The following is an 18,143-nucleotide window of genomic DNA, read 5'->3' on the forward strand; positions in this document are numbered from 1 at the left end:
TAAGGTTGTTTGGGTCCCCAATAATGGGTCCATGAGCAAAGGAGCAAGACTGATACAAAGTGAAGGTCAAGCAAAGCTTTATTTCACGCCAAGCATCGAGAATCAAACCTACCAGCACAGGCCGTCTCTTATGAAGAGGCGACCCCTCCCTGCCTTACAGACTAACTTTTATAGAGCAAAGGCCATGTGGTTGGGCCTGGCCATACACAGGTGGCCAATGAGATTGTAACACACAGAGAAAGCTGCACAGTCATGCTAGGTCACACAGGGGTGGCCAATCAAATTGCAATTTACCCTAGTAGATATTTGAACTAGCCTATCACCTTGTCAGAATTGGCACCCAAAAGGCGGGACCCACACTCCTTGGTAGCTAAGGAAACAGTATGCGCACCCCACTGATTGGATGTCTCCACCTGGCCTGACCCGCTATTGTATTGGGGCTTTGTTACCTGGGACTGATTTCCCGGACTTGCTTTTAAGTAAGTTCCCTGAAGCAGGTGGCAGGGTCAGTTTAAGTTTTACTGCATAAACAACAAAACTACTGTTTAACCAGATGGAATTGCTCTGGCTAAATAGGCCCTTACAAGGGTAAAAGAAGAATTAACATGTCATTGGCATGCTTTTACATATTGAGTCTCTTAGTGAAGCCTAATAGTAATTTTATGTGGTGGATATTGTTATTTCTAGTTTACTGATTTTGAAAATATGTCATACAGCTGGTAAATGATTGAGCTGATAGGTGAAATTAGGTATCTCAAACTACCAAGACTTTGTTTGTGTCCTGTCACTTGGCACTGAAAATACATCTTATTGAACTATAGATTTATAGGTCCTTGTCCTTGTGCATTTAAGCTTTTTTTTTTTTTTGGAGGGTTGTAGGTTAAAATAGACAATTATCTTTGTTTTATTTCTATTTTATATTCTCTTAGAGGAAGGATTTTGTTAAAGAAGCGTTCTATTACCTTTCTCTTGTTAGAGTGTGACCATAATTTTTTTCTAATAAGAACTGGTAAAACATACTATATTCTCTATGGAGATTATTTTATTTCTACCTTCTCAGTTTGATAAAGATGGTTAAAGTAGCTTTACTTTTGACCTTTTATTTATCTGTTACTGAGTAACTAAAAATGACTGAGAAGGAAATAGTTAAAAATTGACAAAATATATTAAAAAATGGATCTCACAATATTGGACATCAGACTGTGAAGGACAATGATCCTTGAAATAAGTTAAATAAGCACTTTAAGCATATCACCAACAGCCTCAGCTGGCTCCCTGGGCAAAGTTTCCAAGTTACAGCATAGGGAGGGAAGACTCAGGCAAAGCTCAGCTGCCTTCCTGAGCTGAGGACACAGATTTGGAAGTCTGGGAAAACTAAGGCAGAATTCACAGGACTTGGAAGAGGAGAGTTACATTGAGACAATAGGAATGTGCAGAAGACCTCCCTTGAGTATTGTTTAGTACTTATCAGCATATGCATAGGAGAAAACTACTTAAGAGTGAAAAGGACATCCTGAAAAGATTGGAAGAAACAGTGCTCAGAATCTGCCCAGGGCAGGAATAGTTCTTACCCTGACAGCTAGCTAGAATGGACAATGTCATAATTCAGGAGCCATTTCCTAGAGCACTTGGAAGTCTTGCCGCAGTGGTGGAAAAAAATTAACCTTAAACAAAATGTTGCTCAGGTCTTGTTTTAAAAAGCACAAAAGTATGGGGCGCTGGGGTGGCTCAGTGGGTTAAGCCACTGCCTTCGGCTCAGGTCATGATCTCAGGGTCCTGGGATCGAGCCCTGCATCAGGCTCTCTGCTTAGCAGGGAGCCTTCTTCCTCCTCTCTCTCTGCCTGTCTCTCTGCCTGCTTGTGATCTCTGTCAAATAAATAAATAAAATCTTTTTAAAAAAAAGAAAAAGCACAAAAGTAAGATCTAAATGAATCAGATTGTTTCCAAGTTACTTAATCACATCTCAGAACAAAGGTCAAGAATACAAAAATACACAACATCCAAAAATGTAAAAGTCAAATATCTGGCACCAATAAAAAAAAAAAAATCTGGGTTTGCAAAGAATAAAAACTTATAACTCATATGAGAACAAAATCAACTGAAATGGACACAAAAAGGACACATATGATAGAATTACTAGACCAGAACATTAAACTGTCATTTCAATTAGGTTACATATATTTAAGAACTTAGAGGAAATATTTAACATGTTATTTAGGGAAAAATAAAAGCTTATGTGCATACAAAAATTTGTTAACAAATGTTCATAAAGTTTTATTGGTAATAGATGAAACTTGTAAGCAAACAAGATGTCCATCAACAGATGAATATGTGAACAAATTTTGAGGCAGCCATAAAATTGAATACCACTCAGCAATATAAAGGAATGAACTACTGACATGCCAAAAACTTGTATGAATCTCATGATGATTATTCTAAGTAAAAGAAGTCAGACAAAGAAAGTGTATATTGTAATTCTGGTTAAACAGGACTTTAGAAAGCCAACTATAGTAACAGAACAGAGAGTTCAGATCAGTGGTTTCCTAAGGTTGGGAATGCATAGAAATGAAGAGGGGAAATGTTATAAATATACATGCAGAAATGATTATGGGTCCTGGATATGTTTATTATGTGCCTATGTGAAGGGTCATGGATAGATAGTTAAAATGTATCACACTGCATATTTTAAACATTTTGTCATATGCCAATTATACCCTTAATCAAACTTTTAAGAAACAATCTGAAGAAATACTTGAGCAGTACATTTAATTTACTTAATTGGGTTTCTGACTTAATAGATTTTATTTTCTCTACATATTTAAGTCACTGAAAATGTACTAGAATATATATCCTTAAGTATGCTTCAAGTAAAAAATGTTCTTGCTGAAAAAATAAAAAATATGCATTTTTTCCATTATACTTCCATAAGGCCAAAATGAAAACAAAACAAAACAAAAAAAAAACTAGTGGAGTATCTACTTTATGCATAATCTCTTTAGATATCACTTTTTATGTTTCCTCTATTTTCTCTTGTTTGTGACATACAGTCAACAAAATCCAGTGTCTCAAGAAAAGATTAAAACAGTGGGCAGAAGGATTCTTTTGGATTCCTTTATATTTTTATCCTCAATTGTGTTTATGTGTGGAATCTCACAGGTAACATGACTGGAAGCGACTGAGACTGCTGATGCTAGGAAAAATTTGTTGGTTTATAAGATAAAAATATGCAGTCAACAACCATCTTTCTAGTACCTTTTGAATATTATAGGGGAGATATTTTGCTTACTGACTCAGATTTTAAAAAATTAAACTGCGTATAAATGGAGGAAGAACATACCATCACTCAGGTTCGGATTGACTTGATCACTAGTTTAGGTTTGAACATATGCCACTTTAGCATTAATTACTCTAATTCATCACATCCAAGATACTTCTGATTATAAGACAGTATTATTTTAAGAATCACTAAGGAAGAAAACATTGCCAATTAAATTATGACATACCATCAATTGCAATATACATATGGATTGCATAGATTTTTTTAAAGTGTATTCTTTGGGGTGTATTATATTTATACTTTCTCTCAATAGAGTGTGGCTAAGTGTAGTGGAATAACATGAATGTGGAGATTAAAAGATGTTCTTCCCCTATGTGTCCGTGTAAGAAACACTGATATGTATTCTTCTTTCAGAAATATTGAAAGGGGTACATTCACTATAGGGATGTATAAAACAAATGACCTGACTCATAATGTGCCTTCCTTTGAAAAAATGGCCATAAATAAGACATTCTAAAAGTTGTAACTGGACTGATTTAATCCCCAAAAGGAAAGAAAATAAGGGAACAGAAATGACCAAAAATACTTATCATTTGCCTTTTGTACTATAACAGCTGACATAAGTCCCCATTGAGTATCATTTTTGTATTTATTGGATATTAAGATATCAGCTAAAAATATTACTATAAAAATTCAACATGAAACCATCTTCCACTATACACTACCAGCAAAATCAGTGACAGGAATAGAAGGTAGTTTTTGCTATATTCCATTGTAAAGAAAAAAGAAAAAAGAAAAAAAAATGACAGATGTTTAATTTATGACTTAACATTTTCTGTCTTGAAACATCCGTTCTGTGGACTTAATACTTTATTTACATACATATACATACATGTACCACACCTACATGTTTCACTTGTACAAGCAATACATTAAATAAAATTGCACTAAATACTAACATATACATGTGACTCTACCAACTGAAAATCAAACACACAGCTAGGAACACTTAATGCAAAAAGTACCAGTCATTTACTTTTCTGTGATATGAAATAGAAAATGTTTGGATAGAATGAAGAATCATAAAATGATTTATCTAAGGCAACAATTCATGAGCTATAAAACAATTCTGATTATACATTGTGCATGCAGATATATCTCATTTAATTGCATACTTTAAAAAGCACTTTAGATTCATAACAAAAAAGTGAAGAATATGAAATTGCAATGTTTTAATTTCACAGTAAGTTGTTTTATAATAAACGTTATTACAGGGATAAATAAAAGCTAGCTAATGTTACCTGCAAGTAAAGGCATAGGAGATGGTTTTCAGATGGTTCAATTAACACACTTTCCCTACGACTTTATCCTCCATCCATCTATTTTTTAAAAAATATTTTATTTATTTAGAGAGAGAGTGTGAGCAGAGGGAGGGATAAAAGGAAAGGTAGGAAGAGAATCTTAAGCCAACTCCACTTTGAACATGGAGCCTGACATGGACTTATTGCCATGACCCTGAAATTATGAATTGAGACAAAATCAAGAGTCAGATGCCTAAATGAACCACTCAGGTGCCCCCACTGATCTTATCTTAATGGCAGCTGCTTCCAAGTTTCATAACACCCTGTGAGAGATATTCCAAAGACAAAGATGGAAATATGTTTCTGGTTACTTGTTTGGTAAGAATATTAGTATGAACAAATGAACTTAAAATGGTGTCTTCTCTGTCGTGGTGTCATGGAAACAAAAAATTTTAAGGCAAAGTTTTTTCCTATATCAAATATTAAACAAAACAAAAGACATAGAGATATGATATATCATCCACATTTCAGGATAAATTCTGAATTGAGAAGAATCATATATTAGAATTGATGGGATTAGATATTCATAGAAATATTTGTATATTATATAATATGGAAATGTGACTACTGAGGTTAAGGTAATTTCCTAAAAACCCAAAGGAAACCATCAATTTAAATATGTAATTAATAAAATAAAAATTATTCTTGGAGGTTGCTATACATAGTATGAGATTGTTAATACTAATAGCTTTTGTATTATAAAAGCCTTGTATTTTTAAGTCATAAAATATATTGGAAAAATAAAAAATAATAATAATAGTAGTAGTAGTAGTAATAAAATTAGTTTCTCCCTAACACTATCCAGAGAAAAGATTTTTCTTAATTTTTTTTAAAGACTTTACTTATTTATTTGACAAACAGAGATCACAAGTAGGCAGAGAGGCAGGCAGAGAGAGAGGAAGAAGTAGGCTCCCTGCCGAGCAGAGATCCTGATGTGGGGCTCGATCCCAGGACTCTGAGATCATGACCTGAGCCAAAGGCAGAGGCTTCAACCCACTGAGCCACCCAGGCACCCCAGAAGAGATGATTTTAATCTTATTTACAGGTGCCATATATACAGAAATATTTTGAGAAGAAAAAGACAATCCACCAATTTATAGTGGCTTGATAGTTACACCAATAGGAAAGTCCATTCCCTTTTATCTGACCCTGTTTAAAGGCCATCAGCTTTCTAGTCATGTTTCTAACAAAGGCACTATTTATTTCTATAAACAACCAGTGCTGGTTACTAGTGAATTATCACAGCTTTCTTTCTGATTTATCAGAGTGACTTTGGTAGGAAAACCCAACCATGCTAGAACCTATATATCAACTGTAAAAACTGTTTCTGAAATTTGGACATACAGGAATATATACTACAGCATGAGACCTCATCAAGGTGAAACCATTCTCTGGTGTACCCCTAAATGGGGCCACTTTGCTTTTAGTTTTATGATCTAAATGCCCATGCATATGTAGTCTCAGGATTAGAATTCTTTAATATGTTACTTTACTTCTCTTTCCTCATGAGCTTATATGCATACCTATTATATTGATGAATAATTTAACTCAGTCAATGAATGTTTTGTACCAACTAAGTGAGAATAAATTAAATACACTTGTGATTAACAGATGATGATGAAAAGGAAGAAAGAGTGAAAGAAAATTTAAGAGTTTATACTTTGAGTAACTGTCTCAGGGGTCACCTCCAGTGACAGTGAAAATTACTTATGTAGGTAGATGTGAGATGGGTGTAGTGGCTGTATATGAGTTGGAGATCTAGGAACCCAGTCTGGACCTACAAGCTGTGGGTAAAGGGACTGAAGAATCTCAAGTGGAATAAAGAGTTAGAGTTGGAATCAACAACCGAATTAAAAACTCAAGAGAAGTATTAGGTTGAATGAGATAAGGAGTCATAAGAAAACCAGGAGTAATCCCTGAGAACTGTAGAAAACAGAAATGATAGAATGCCTGTAGCAGAGCTTAATAGAAAGCAGCACTTGGAGAAATTCATAAAACTGTAGATCATCAGTGTGGTGATTTTTTAAAAGGATATCTCTAGTCTAATTTGTAGCAGAAATAAGAGAGCCAAACTGCCTTAATAGTAACAGACTTTAAACTATGATTTTGGGAGATAGAGTAGAAGGGAAGAAGTGGACTCGAGGGATTTTTAAATGGCTGAGAGATTGGAACAGATGGTTTGAGGAAGGACAATGATGATGCTTGAGGGGGGATATTGGCTAGAGAGAAGGAAGTGTCATGAAAAGAATATCGTTATTAATAAATCATAAATTATCATGATATATTCAAATTTTCAGTTATTGAAAAGAAAAATGCAAAATTTAAAAATACATAAATAATATATTATATATAATAAACATTTTATATATAATATAATATATAATATATAAATAATGAATATATATATTATAAAATATATAAATAATATATAAAATATATAAATACTAATGGCATGTGTTTACCAATGCCTGATGTCTAAATTTGCAACTTACTATAAAATCAATCTGAGCATTGCATATGAAAACATCTTAATATTCTAAATTCATCTTTATCTAGTAGACAAATTTTGATGCTGCTCTTGGTCAAGCAATACCAATACAGTAAGAATAAACATATACCAGATAGGCTTAGCTCATAGTAGAGTAAATCGGTAAGAATACCACTTTTTAAAATCCATATACTAAGATAGCTTTAAAAATTAAGTATTCTCATGAAACATATAAACCAGAATGAGACCTCAAATAAAGAGACTCCAACACATTTGCTCTTACCTAAATGCACTTTAAAAGGAGTAATATGGGTACCAAATTACTATTAGAAGAGGTAATCATTGGGCACAAAATTTAAATTTCTAGTAGAACACTCAGTGAGAATTTGTGGGTGATTGATTACATAGTAGAAATCTACACCGGAAGAGTCCAATATAAGGAAATAAGGTCAGAACAAAAAAAAAGTGTCTACATTTACTTTTTTTTTTTTTTTTAGGATTTTACTTACTGGACAGAGAGAGATATATAGAGAGAGGGAACACAAGCAGGAGGAGTGGAAGAGGGAGAAGCACGCTTCTTGCTGAGCAGAGAGCCTGACGTGCTTATATGGGACTTGATCATCACCTGAGCTGAAGGCAGACACTTAATGACTGAGCCACCCTACTTATTCCTGTTTTTAATCCATTGAGAAAACATGCCAGAGATGCAGTTAGAATTTAAGTGAGATATGGAAATCATCTAGAATGAGGTAGAATGTCAGTTTTAAGTACTGAAATTTTGGACAACTTTTTGGTCAAAATTTTCTTCTCCTTTTGCTCCACTGAAAGCTCACTCAGACATCAAGATTATGTATCTAATGGATTTTTTGTGGTGTGGGATGGTTATATATATCTAATGGATATACTGATTCTTTATAATCTCTTTATGAATGTTATCAGCCAGACAATTTCTTCATCCCACAATCAACATCCAGTAGAAGAGGTTCTTCTATGAAAACTCCAGGGAGATTCACCCAAAATAAAGCTGTTGGGTGACTAAAGCAAGTAAAAATCTCAGTCATTTTGGAATTGCCTTCTGCTTTCTGCCCTTGATGGCTTGTCCTGCATACTAATATTCCTTATTCTGAAACACTGAAATACTTAAGTGCATTTGGAAAAATATTTGCTATGATAAAGTGGGATTTAGTCTTAGCAACAGAAAATTGGTATGGTAAATTGAGAAGAGCATTTATTCTTAGAACATGGTTCTGCCTCTACTACTTGCTAGTTATGAAGCTTTGCACAAATATGTAGTTTTTCTGGGGAGGCAAATTGACTGGGCCTAATGTATCCCAGGAAAAGTTAGAAATATGATGCCACTTAACTCTGACTCCAAAAGTGAATAATTATGCAAATTATTGGTCCTGTTTTCCTAGAAATAGTGGACACCTTCAGATGCAGAAGAAATAAGTAATTAAAACACATAGTTGATGTTATGGAAGGGTGCTGAAAATATAAAGAGCACCAAATGAAGAAGGATAAACCATTAGCTTGTCCAGCAAGTTCACAAGTATTGGTCTAATCCTTTCCCATGGAGTCTCACTTTCTTATGCACAAATTGATATTGGGCTGTGTGATCTTTAAGGTTCTATCTCATTTGGATAACTCCTGAAATGAGGATGCATCCTTGGTCTCAACAATATGGAAGCAACCAATAGTTCAGAAAAGTAATTTTCAACACTCCATAATGTACCACTTTCCTGTGATAGCTAAACATTAATTGATTCCTAGGCCCAGTGACTAACTCTTATCCCCAGATCTTCTGTCAATCTAATGATTAATTATGGGTAATTTGATATGGGTTTAATAGACAAATACTACCAACTGCAATTTATTTTTAATTCCTAGCCCTCAGTGACTGGAAGTTCTAAATAAACAGTATTAATAAATCATCAATCTGTAACTGAAGAGTAGATTCTTTCAGGAACATTTGCCAGTTGCAGACCATGGGAAGTCTCAGAGGAATATTTGTCATTCTCACAGTTACAATGGGACACAAGAGCAGCCATTTGAGACAACTTGGCTGGAGGACTAAGAAAAGGAAACCATAAATTACAGCAAAAAGAACTTTATGAATTGATAATTGGTGCTTTCTTATTTGCAATAAACATGCACAAGAGAAAAAACTACTTTACGTCCTGGTTTCTTAATAGACATTTGATAAAGTGTAACAAAAAGATGGTTTGTAAATGCTATCTGAAAGAGAGATAAGCAGGAACTACGTGCAGGAAACTGAATGTGTTCTTCCCTCCCACCTCACCACCAGGTTTCAGATGAACCTGGAAAGGTCATCCACATAATTACTAGTAACTGGTTCAAGGCCTTTTGAGCAACAGTTGATCTGATTGTGTGTTAATGGCTGCAAAAGCAAGATAAGGAACATGTAAAGTTAAAAAAAAAAACCTGCCTGTGACACTATTAGCTTGTAGGATTGTCATACCAGATAAACTGATGTTGCTTTATAGCATATGGCTTTTTTATTACAGAAGAACCCCAAGTTTGCCCTTGTGCACGGGGTCATTTAAGCATCAGTGACCAAATTTTACTTCTTTGTTGTTGGTAGCTATGTGACATATCTAGTGATATTTCCAGGGTCTGCACAAGGTTACACGGTAAAATAAAATCTGTCAGAAAACTAGCTAATGTAATATGGTCAGAATTTTCAGGGCCTAGACATGTGAAAGGCATCTGGAGACTTCTGTCTGACCAAACTAAGGCAGCAGCATACTTCCTGTTATAAAAGATTCAATATAGTCAGCATCTACTTATAGTATATAAATTCAATAAATACAGTCAGCATCTACTACATATAAAAATATTCTAGGGCTCCAAAAATTGTAAAGAAGTAAAAGAGGACAGATCTACATAGCTGACCCAATGGGGCAATCTAAACAGTGAAATATGGGTGGTCATATAGTTCCAAAGGTAAGATAATGGATCTCAAGTAGAGCAGGCAGGACTAGAGTAGAGAAGTGACCTAAGTTTTGGAGATTGAATAGGATTGTGAGGGCAGGATATTTTAGACTGTCAGAACTGAGTTACAGGACCACAGATGTGGAAAAGTATGTGTGGATGAGGTATGGGAAGAGGTGTGGTTAGGAGGTAGGGATAAGTTTGGGGGCACCTAGGTGGCTCAGTTGTTTTAGCATCTGCCTTCAACAAAGGTCATGAATCTGGGGTCCTGGGATCTAGCCCCTCTTTGGGTTCCCTGCTCAGTGTGTAGTCTGTTTCTCCTTCTCCCTCTGCCTGCAACTCTCTGGTCATGTGAACGCTCTCTTTTTCTCTCTTATATAAGTAAATAAAATATTTTTTAAAAAGAGGTACAGATAAATTTGAAAATGTAAAGTATAATCTGTGTCAGTTCCACCCTTGTTACTCTGTTGTCTGACAAGGAACACCAGATGTGAAACTCTGAGCTTCCAATTTTAAGTAATTCTAGCTCTTCTTGTTTTCCCCCATAGCCCTAGAGATAATAGCTGCTTTATGCAGTTACCAACTCTCCAAACTTTAAAGTTCTCATTTCACTCTGTGTAATCTAGTTAATAAGTTACATAAACTAGACTTAAAAACTGAGCACAACGAGTTGAAAATATCACCAACTTTCAAGGACATTTAGAAAAGACCACTGTAATGAAATATTTACTAGGGCCCTAAGGGATTCCTTACTTGCATTGTCCTTTGACCTCTTACCTGTAATTTCAAGAGTAGTATGTTCAGTGTTTAAGGCAGACCTGGGAAAAAACAGAAACACCTCTCCCCCCTAACTAAAGTCTTTGAGCTGAACGCTGAGCAAGAAAAGGCAACAGTCTTCTTTTCTATTTCCTGCATATGTCACTTTAAAACATTATGTACTACTGTAGTTAACAAAGACAGCTAATTAAGCCTGCCTGGATCTAGACTTCTACTTACTATTCAGCCTGAGCAGGTAGATGAGTGGTCAGCAAAAGAGAATATCTACAATATTCATTTCTATCCATGACCCAGATCATTTCTTTCAAATGACAGTACAGACAAAAGGTTGATATCCAGGATCTATAATGAACTCCTCAAACTCAACACACACGAAACAGGCAAACACATCAAAAAAATGGGCAGAAGATATGAACAGACACTTCTCCAATCAAGACATACAAATGGCTATCAGACACATGAAAAAATGTTCATCATCATTAGCCCTCAGGGAGATTCAAATTAAAACCACATTGAGATATCACCTTACACCAGTTAGAATGGCCAAAATTAACAAGACAGGAAACAACATGTGTTGGAGAGGATGTGGAGAAAGGGGAACCCTCCTACACTGTTGGTGGGAATGCAAGTTGGTGCAGCCTCTTTGGAGAACAGTGTGGAGATTCCTCAAGAAATTAAAAATAGAACTTCCCTATGACCCTGCAATTGCACTCCTGGGTATTTACCCCAAAGACACAGATGTCGTGAAAAGAAGGGCCATCTGTACCCCAATGTTTATAGCAGCAGTGGCCACGGTCGCCAAACTATGGAAAGAACCAAGATGCCCTTCAACGGATGAATGGATAAGGAAGATGTGGTCCATATACACTATGGAGATCATTTCTTTCTTTTCAGGAAACATCCCACCTTGATTATTGGAAGACAAATGGGTATTATATTATTACAGCAGTGTGGAGAAAGAGCTCCTACTGCCTCTGCTGATAACCAATTTTCTATGTGACAACTTTTTTTGGTCACAAACTTCTACATTAGACCCAATCTAGTTTTGCTAGTTTAATCTTATACTGTTGAAATTTCAACTCTTCCCCACAGCTTGTGAACAGCTTGTGAGCAATCTCTTGATAATAACCTTCCATATGTCTGAAACAGCCTTTTTATCTTCAAAGTAATTAATCCCCCTCCCTTATTTTTAACACTTTATTGTATTTCCCAGGATTTCACATAACTTTGTTTCCCTATGGATCCTTTTTAAGCATTTCCCTTTTTTCTGGGGAAATTATACCTTTGTAGATTTACCAATACTAAACACAGTATGTCATAGTTATCATGCATGCATTCTGCATTCAGTGTTGTATAATCTACTTGCAGAGAGATTTCTAGGGATGTAACTTGTTCACGGGCATTATATTAGGCTGCAGCAACCTACAGAGAAACCATTTAAATTTGCTAAATTCAGACTTAAATAAAAGTTTCTTTAGAAGTTGCAGTTTATTACTTCCCTATTGACTTTGTATTTAATTTCAAATTAGGCAGAGTGGTGAACTTGTATGATATTATGAGATAGTGAAATTCAGTAACCTAAAATCATATATCTTCTGCTATATTTCTTTAATAATACAGATAAAGTATCAGCTTATTTATTTTTAAGTGATTGTTGGAGCTATGGCTGCATTAATTTACATCCTCTAAGTTATAAGGATGGAATACCTTTAGAGACAGAGTGTATAGAAGTGCATGTATTTACTTCTCAAGAGAAATAAAAATGTAGTTTGGAAGCACTAGAACAGTATTCTGACATATTTTGAAAGTATTTTTAACAATCAAAGAAATTTCCCAGTGTGGCTTATGATATTCATGAGATGTTGTCATGGGTCAGAGAAAATTCAAGAGGAGGAAAATCTGTCTTTATTGTTGTTTAATTTAAGTTTAAAGTTGGAACAAAAAAGATGGGCAGTAAATCTTTCTAGAGATAAAAGTTGACTGTGGGAAGACATTTGGTCAAAGTGTGTACTATTGCTTATGTAATGACAGACTGGACTCCAGATAGTGTGATAATAAATCCGCTAAATGTATGATAAAATGAGAACAGGGACCTTGGAAATCCTTGGAAACTAGTACAGTAATTGGCACCAGGTTTTTCTTAAAACCTTCAGACTTGTATTCAGTGCTAGGTTCTTTCAAGGTACTTTAGCCAGTTTGCATTTACCAGATGAGCTACGCAAAGCATACCACTTACTTTTTGGTTCCTTTGCATTAATGAATGAATCATTTTTCCTTGAGAGTGTAGTATCTTGGAAGGCATTTGATTTAGTGAATGACATGATAAAAATGGTGATTTCTGGTATGATATCTGGGTTGCTCCAGTAAGAGTAGGAGGAAGCAAAGGTGGGAACAGCAAAATTTTGTGCTTATGATATTCCTCTTGTTTGTCCTTCAAGCCATTACTGCATCAAATATTGTTTTCTGTGATAAGTATATTTTATTATGTCCCTCACCTTATATTTGTTTATTTTGTAAATATTTTTTAAAATTATTTCAAAAATAGACTTTACTTTTCTTAAGTGTAGTTTTAGATTCATAGACCACGAAGTTGAACAGAAAGTACAGAGAATTTTGATATACTTCCTTCCTCCAACAGCCTCCCATACTATCAATATCCTCCACCAACTGATACAAATATTGTGGTTGTTGGACCTTCATTGACAAATTATTATCACCCAAAAGTGATAATGTACTTAAGGGTTCACTCTTGGTTTATGTTATGGGTTTTGACATGTAATGGCATGTATCCAACATTACAATATCATACAAAATATCTTTATTGCCCTAAAGTTCTCTGTGATCCAAATGGTCATTCCTCTTTCCCCTCAACCTTTACAAAACTGATATTTTTACTGTCTTCATAGTTTTGCCTTTTCAAGAATGCCATATAGCTGGAATCTCTCAGGGAGTAGCCTTTTCAGATTTTCTTTTTTTGATAAATCTACTTCATTCTTAACCTCAGAGTACCCCCAAAGGAAACAACCAAACCCCATAGATAAAGGGATGATTCTCAGATCTGGTTAAGTAGTAAGTATGACTTGGACACAATAGTAAGCTTTGGGAATAAAAACATGAGAAGGAGAACTTTCAGGTCTAAGAGAGAGATACTGATGGATTGAGGTAAGAATAAACAGTATGCAAAATGCAAGTGTAAATTTGGGCATAAATGGAAAAAAAAGATGAGAGGGCAAGAGGTAGAGGTGTGGAGAATGTAGGTGGATTCGTTTGGGAGAATAGAAATTAGTCAAAAGACTTTATGCATAAAAAGTAAAGTTACTTATTATTTATTATGCGTTACTAATAAAGAGTTGAATTGGATTAAGTAGACACAACCTTTGAATTTATTCATTCCTTCAATAAATATTTCCCGAGTGCTATTATATGCCAGGCACTGTGGTAGGCACTAGGAATAATTGAAGAATGTAGTCATGATCCTCATGGGGTTTAAAACTTGATGGGGACTTACTGATTATTTTTTTTTTTTTTTTTGCCTCCCTTGCCTGTCACCTTCCTCATCCCCCAGAATCTCCACCTTGCTTTGAATGTTGCTAATAGCATCCTCTGGGATTGTAAGCTGGCTTCTGTTTGCCATTAGTCAAGAGAACCACCAGAAGAACTCAGAACGCATGAGGAAAAAGAAAGCAGGGTATGAATTTCCTGATCCTTTCCTCAAATGTGTTATTTTAATGCATTTCTTCATGGCTACAGTTATTATAGTTGCTTTGGGGGCCCCAGCCCTCTCCATATCTCCAGCTGTTCCTGGTTCCCATGACACCATCTCCTCCTCCTCCTTCATTTTTACTTAAATGTGAAATGACTTCATGTTATCACTAGTCTATAAATGCTTCAGTTTCTTTTCTTGGTTCTCTTAACCTTGCTCATTGATCTTCAACTTGTGCCTTTGCTAAACTCTCTTGAACCACAAGGGTTTGATGTTTCTACCTGGATTTCTGACTGATCTAGAGGAGGAAAAATTAGAGAAACTCCTATGTAAATAATTTAATAATTTAAAACTATATTAAGGGTATGATGAAAAAACACAAATCTTGAGATAGACAATAATGAGTGTCAGTTACATAAAATAGTCAGAGAAGGCATCTTTAGAAGGTGATTAAGTTGACACCAGAAGGTAAGGGGAAGATACCATGGAAAGAGTGTTCCCCATAGAGGAAACAGCAAATGTAAAGGCCATGAGATAACAAAGGTCTTGGAATCCTCTATGCTAGAATTTGGTTATAATAATCTATGATAAACATTTGATTAAAACATTATGTGGACTGGGGTGTCTGGGTGGCTCAGTCAGTTAGGCTTCTACCTTCAGCTCAATCTTGGGGTCCTGGGATCAAACCTTGTGCAGGGCTCCCCACTCAGCTTCTCTCTCACTGTACCACTCCTCTTTGTGTGCTCATTCTCTCTCTTTTTCTATAGTACATACAAAACAAAACAGAAACCAAAAAACAAAGCATTATGTGGGCAGATGAAGGGAGGAAATCAGTTTGAGTGGTAAAGTCCTGACTGGTATCTAGTGACAAATAATAAGTTTGTGGAAAGGCAAAAGTCCACCATGTTAAAGTGGAAAGGAGTTCAGGTGATCTGTGGGAACTAAGCAGATGCTCAGGTATTAATTTGAAATTGTTGTGATTATGTTGGTATGCAATAAGAATCTATCCCATGTGATAATGTAGTCTAAGAGAATAAGCACATATAAAGATGTTATTTTTTAAAATTTTGTTTACTTTCATCAGTGGTAGGTTAGTCTTTGGGTAGAGGTATATCTTTTCATAGCATGTTTTCTTTTTCTTTTCTCTCTTTTTTGAAAATTTTATTTATTTATTTGAGAGAGAGAATAAGCCAGAGAGAGAACACAAGTTGGGGGAGGGGCAAAGTGAGAGGGGGAAGCAGATTCTCTGTTGAACAGGGAGCGTGATGCAGGGCTGGATCCCAAGACCCCAAGATCACGACCTGAGCAGGTGTTTAACCTAGTAAGCCACCCAGGTGCCCCATGTTTTTTCTTCAGAATTATGACACTTCATAAATAGAAAATCAAATGAGCAATAGAAACTTTCTTGACAGGTTGTGTGTCTTTATATCCCCACCCCTTTTTTAAAATACTTATGCTGGGGGGATGTGAAAAGAAGGAGTAACAAAAGAGTGGAAAAGTTGAAGAAAATAAAGTATTAAAATAACATAATTTGACTGTTGGATTCCACCTAGAATGAAAGGGACTTTAAAGATCAATTTACTAAAGATATATCAAAAATTCTAAAAGCAAATACATCTAACTTATTAAATAAACTTGCCTGGAGAAGTATCCCATATTGTTTTTTTCTCTATAAATCCATTTCTGTAATTTGTTTTACAATATGACCTTCTGTTAGTGCATATTCTGGCATTTAAGAATTATTTAACTGCAGGATGTATGAAAACCTTTGACATCAAGCCAAAACATATTATTTTTGTATTTATCAGAATTGAAATGATTACTCAGGACATTTTCAGGCATATCTGATGCCACAATATGGACAAATGGCGAAAAATAAGACTTCTAAGGCATGATTTAATCATGTGCATTTAACCAATATCTTTGGGTTTGGAAGGCTTCCTTAGGTATCAGCCCAAATACCTCCTAGATGAATTTTAAGTTCTTGAAATATATTTCTACTTATAGACATATTTTGCTTAAAAATACCATATGATAACATTTCATTTTTAGTGTATTATGATCACTTCTACTTAGATTTTTTTAAAGATTTATTTATTTTATATATATATATATATATATATATATATAGAGAGAGAGAGAGAGAGAGAGAGAGAGAATGAACAGGAGGGGCATTGGGAAAGAGAATCTCAAGCAGACTCCATGCTGAGTGTGGAGACCAATGCAGAGCTCCATATCACCACCCTGAGATACTGAACAGAAACCAGGAGATGGATGCTTAACTGACTGCTCTACCCAGGAAGCCCACTTCTACTTTGTTTAAATAGGATTCCACATATATGCATTTAATTTCAATCGGTTTTGAATTTAAAAGAAGAAACCATGGTTTTTAACTACATTTGCATGCTCAACCTCTTCTTACTAGATGAATTTTTCATATTTGCTAATATTTTCCTCAACCCTAGACTAAATCTACTTTAAGCACATTTATAGCATGTTTCATCTTCAAGTGCTTTATAGCTAGCTCACCACAAGTTAAGTTAAATGATTAGTAACTCTGACAGAGATGCATTTATGCAAATTATAATCATATAATCTAGAAAGTACCCTGAGGTCTCATCACTCTAAAGAAAAGCCAAAAACAAAACAAAACAACAACACCCTGTTTAAAATAAATCATAATACTCTAATCAAATATAATCAAAATCTCACTCCTGCATCTATGCTCAATATTCATATTATAAACATCATTGACAAGTGATTATGTATCATAGGATTTAAACCCTCAGAAATAAGATCATAAAGTATAGCAGTCATTATAGTGTGAAATAAATCATCTGTTTGATTTGGAGAATGATTGCATGTTGTACACATTGACAGCTGGTTCTATTATGTTAACATTCTTTCAGGGGATACTAAAGTAATCAATTGGTTCACTGCAACTATCATCTTTACGATTTTTAGGCTGTTGTCTCATTATATCTTATCAGAATCTATATCCTTTGCATGAAGAGCAGATAGCACCTTATATTTTTATCCACTTCTTATTTTATTACTACTAAATAAAATTTAAGAATGATATTAGAAATTTAAGACATATAGGCAAAGAAATGTGAAGCTCTTCTTTTATTTAAACAAGGTTCCTTTATGTTCAAGTAGCAAAACTATATATATATACATATATATATATATACACATATATATATACATATATATAATTGTTCATAGAAACTACTAGAACGATCATTATAATTGGTTACTTCATCACTTCCCAACCCCTCCCCTTTTTAATGAATAGCCTCCAAGGAGCTTCTAGGGAAATAAAATCTAACAAAGTAAGTGATCCAAAAAAAGATACGTCACATTTTAATAAACAATTGTGTCTAATTATGGAGAATATGTACTTACTTGCCAAGTGCAAAGCATTCCATCTTAACAGTTGTTCCCTTAGCAGCTGTAACCGTGAAAGGAAAATGGACCTCAATTTTCGGCTCATATTCTCCCATCACACCTGGGAAATAAAGAACATTCTTTAAGCATAAAATGAATGTCACAATTTCCTTCCAATTCTGGAAATATTACATT

The 18,143-nt window shown here is 34.8% G+C and overlaps 1 protein-coding gene across 2 annotated transcripts in view; it reads right to left on the bottom strand.

The window, feature by feature from the left end:
• CNTN5 (contactin 5) overlaps positions 1–18,143 on the bottom strand; it is a 1,378,465-nt gene that overhangs the window by 333,100 nt on the left and 1,027,222 nt on the right. For both annotated transcript variants that reach the window (XM_044258257.1, XM_044258256.1), the window contains one exon: positions 17,967–18,069. In XM_044258257.1, coding sequence (XP_044114192.1) covers positions 17,967–18,069 — 103 coding nt within the window. The remainder of the gene's footprint in view (positions 1–17,966; positions 18,070–18,143) is intronic.

This window comes from Neovison vison, chromosome 7, assembly GCF_020171115.1.
Source record: "Neovison vison isolate M4711 chromosome 7, ASM_NN_V1, whole genome shotgun sequence".
Taxonomy (NCBI): Eukaryota; Metazoa; Chordata; class Mammalia; order Carnivora; family Mustelidae; genus Neogale; species Neogale vison.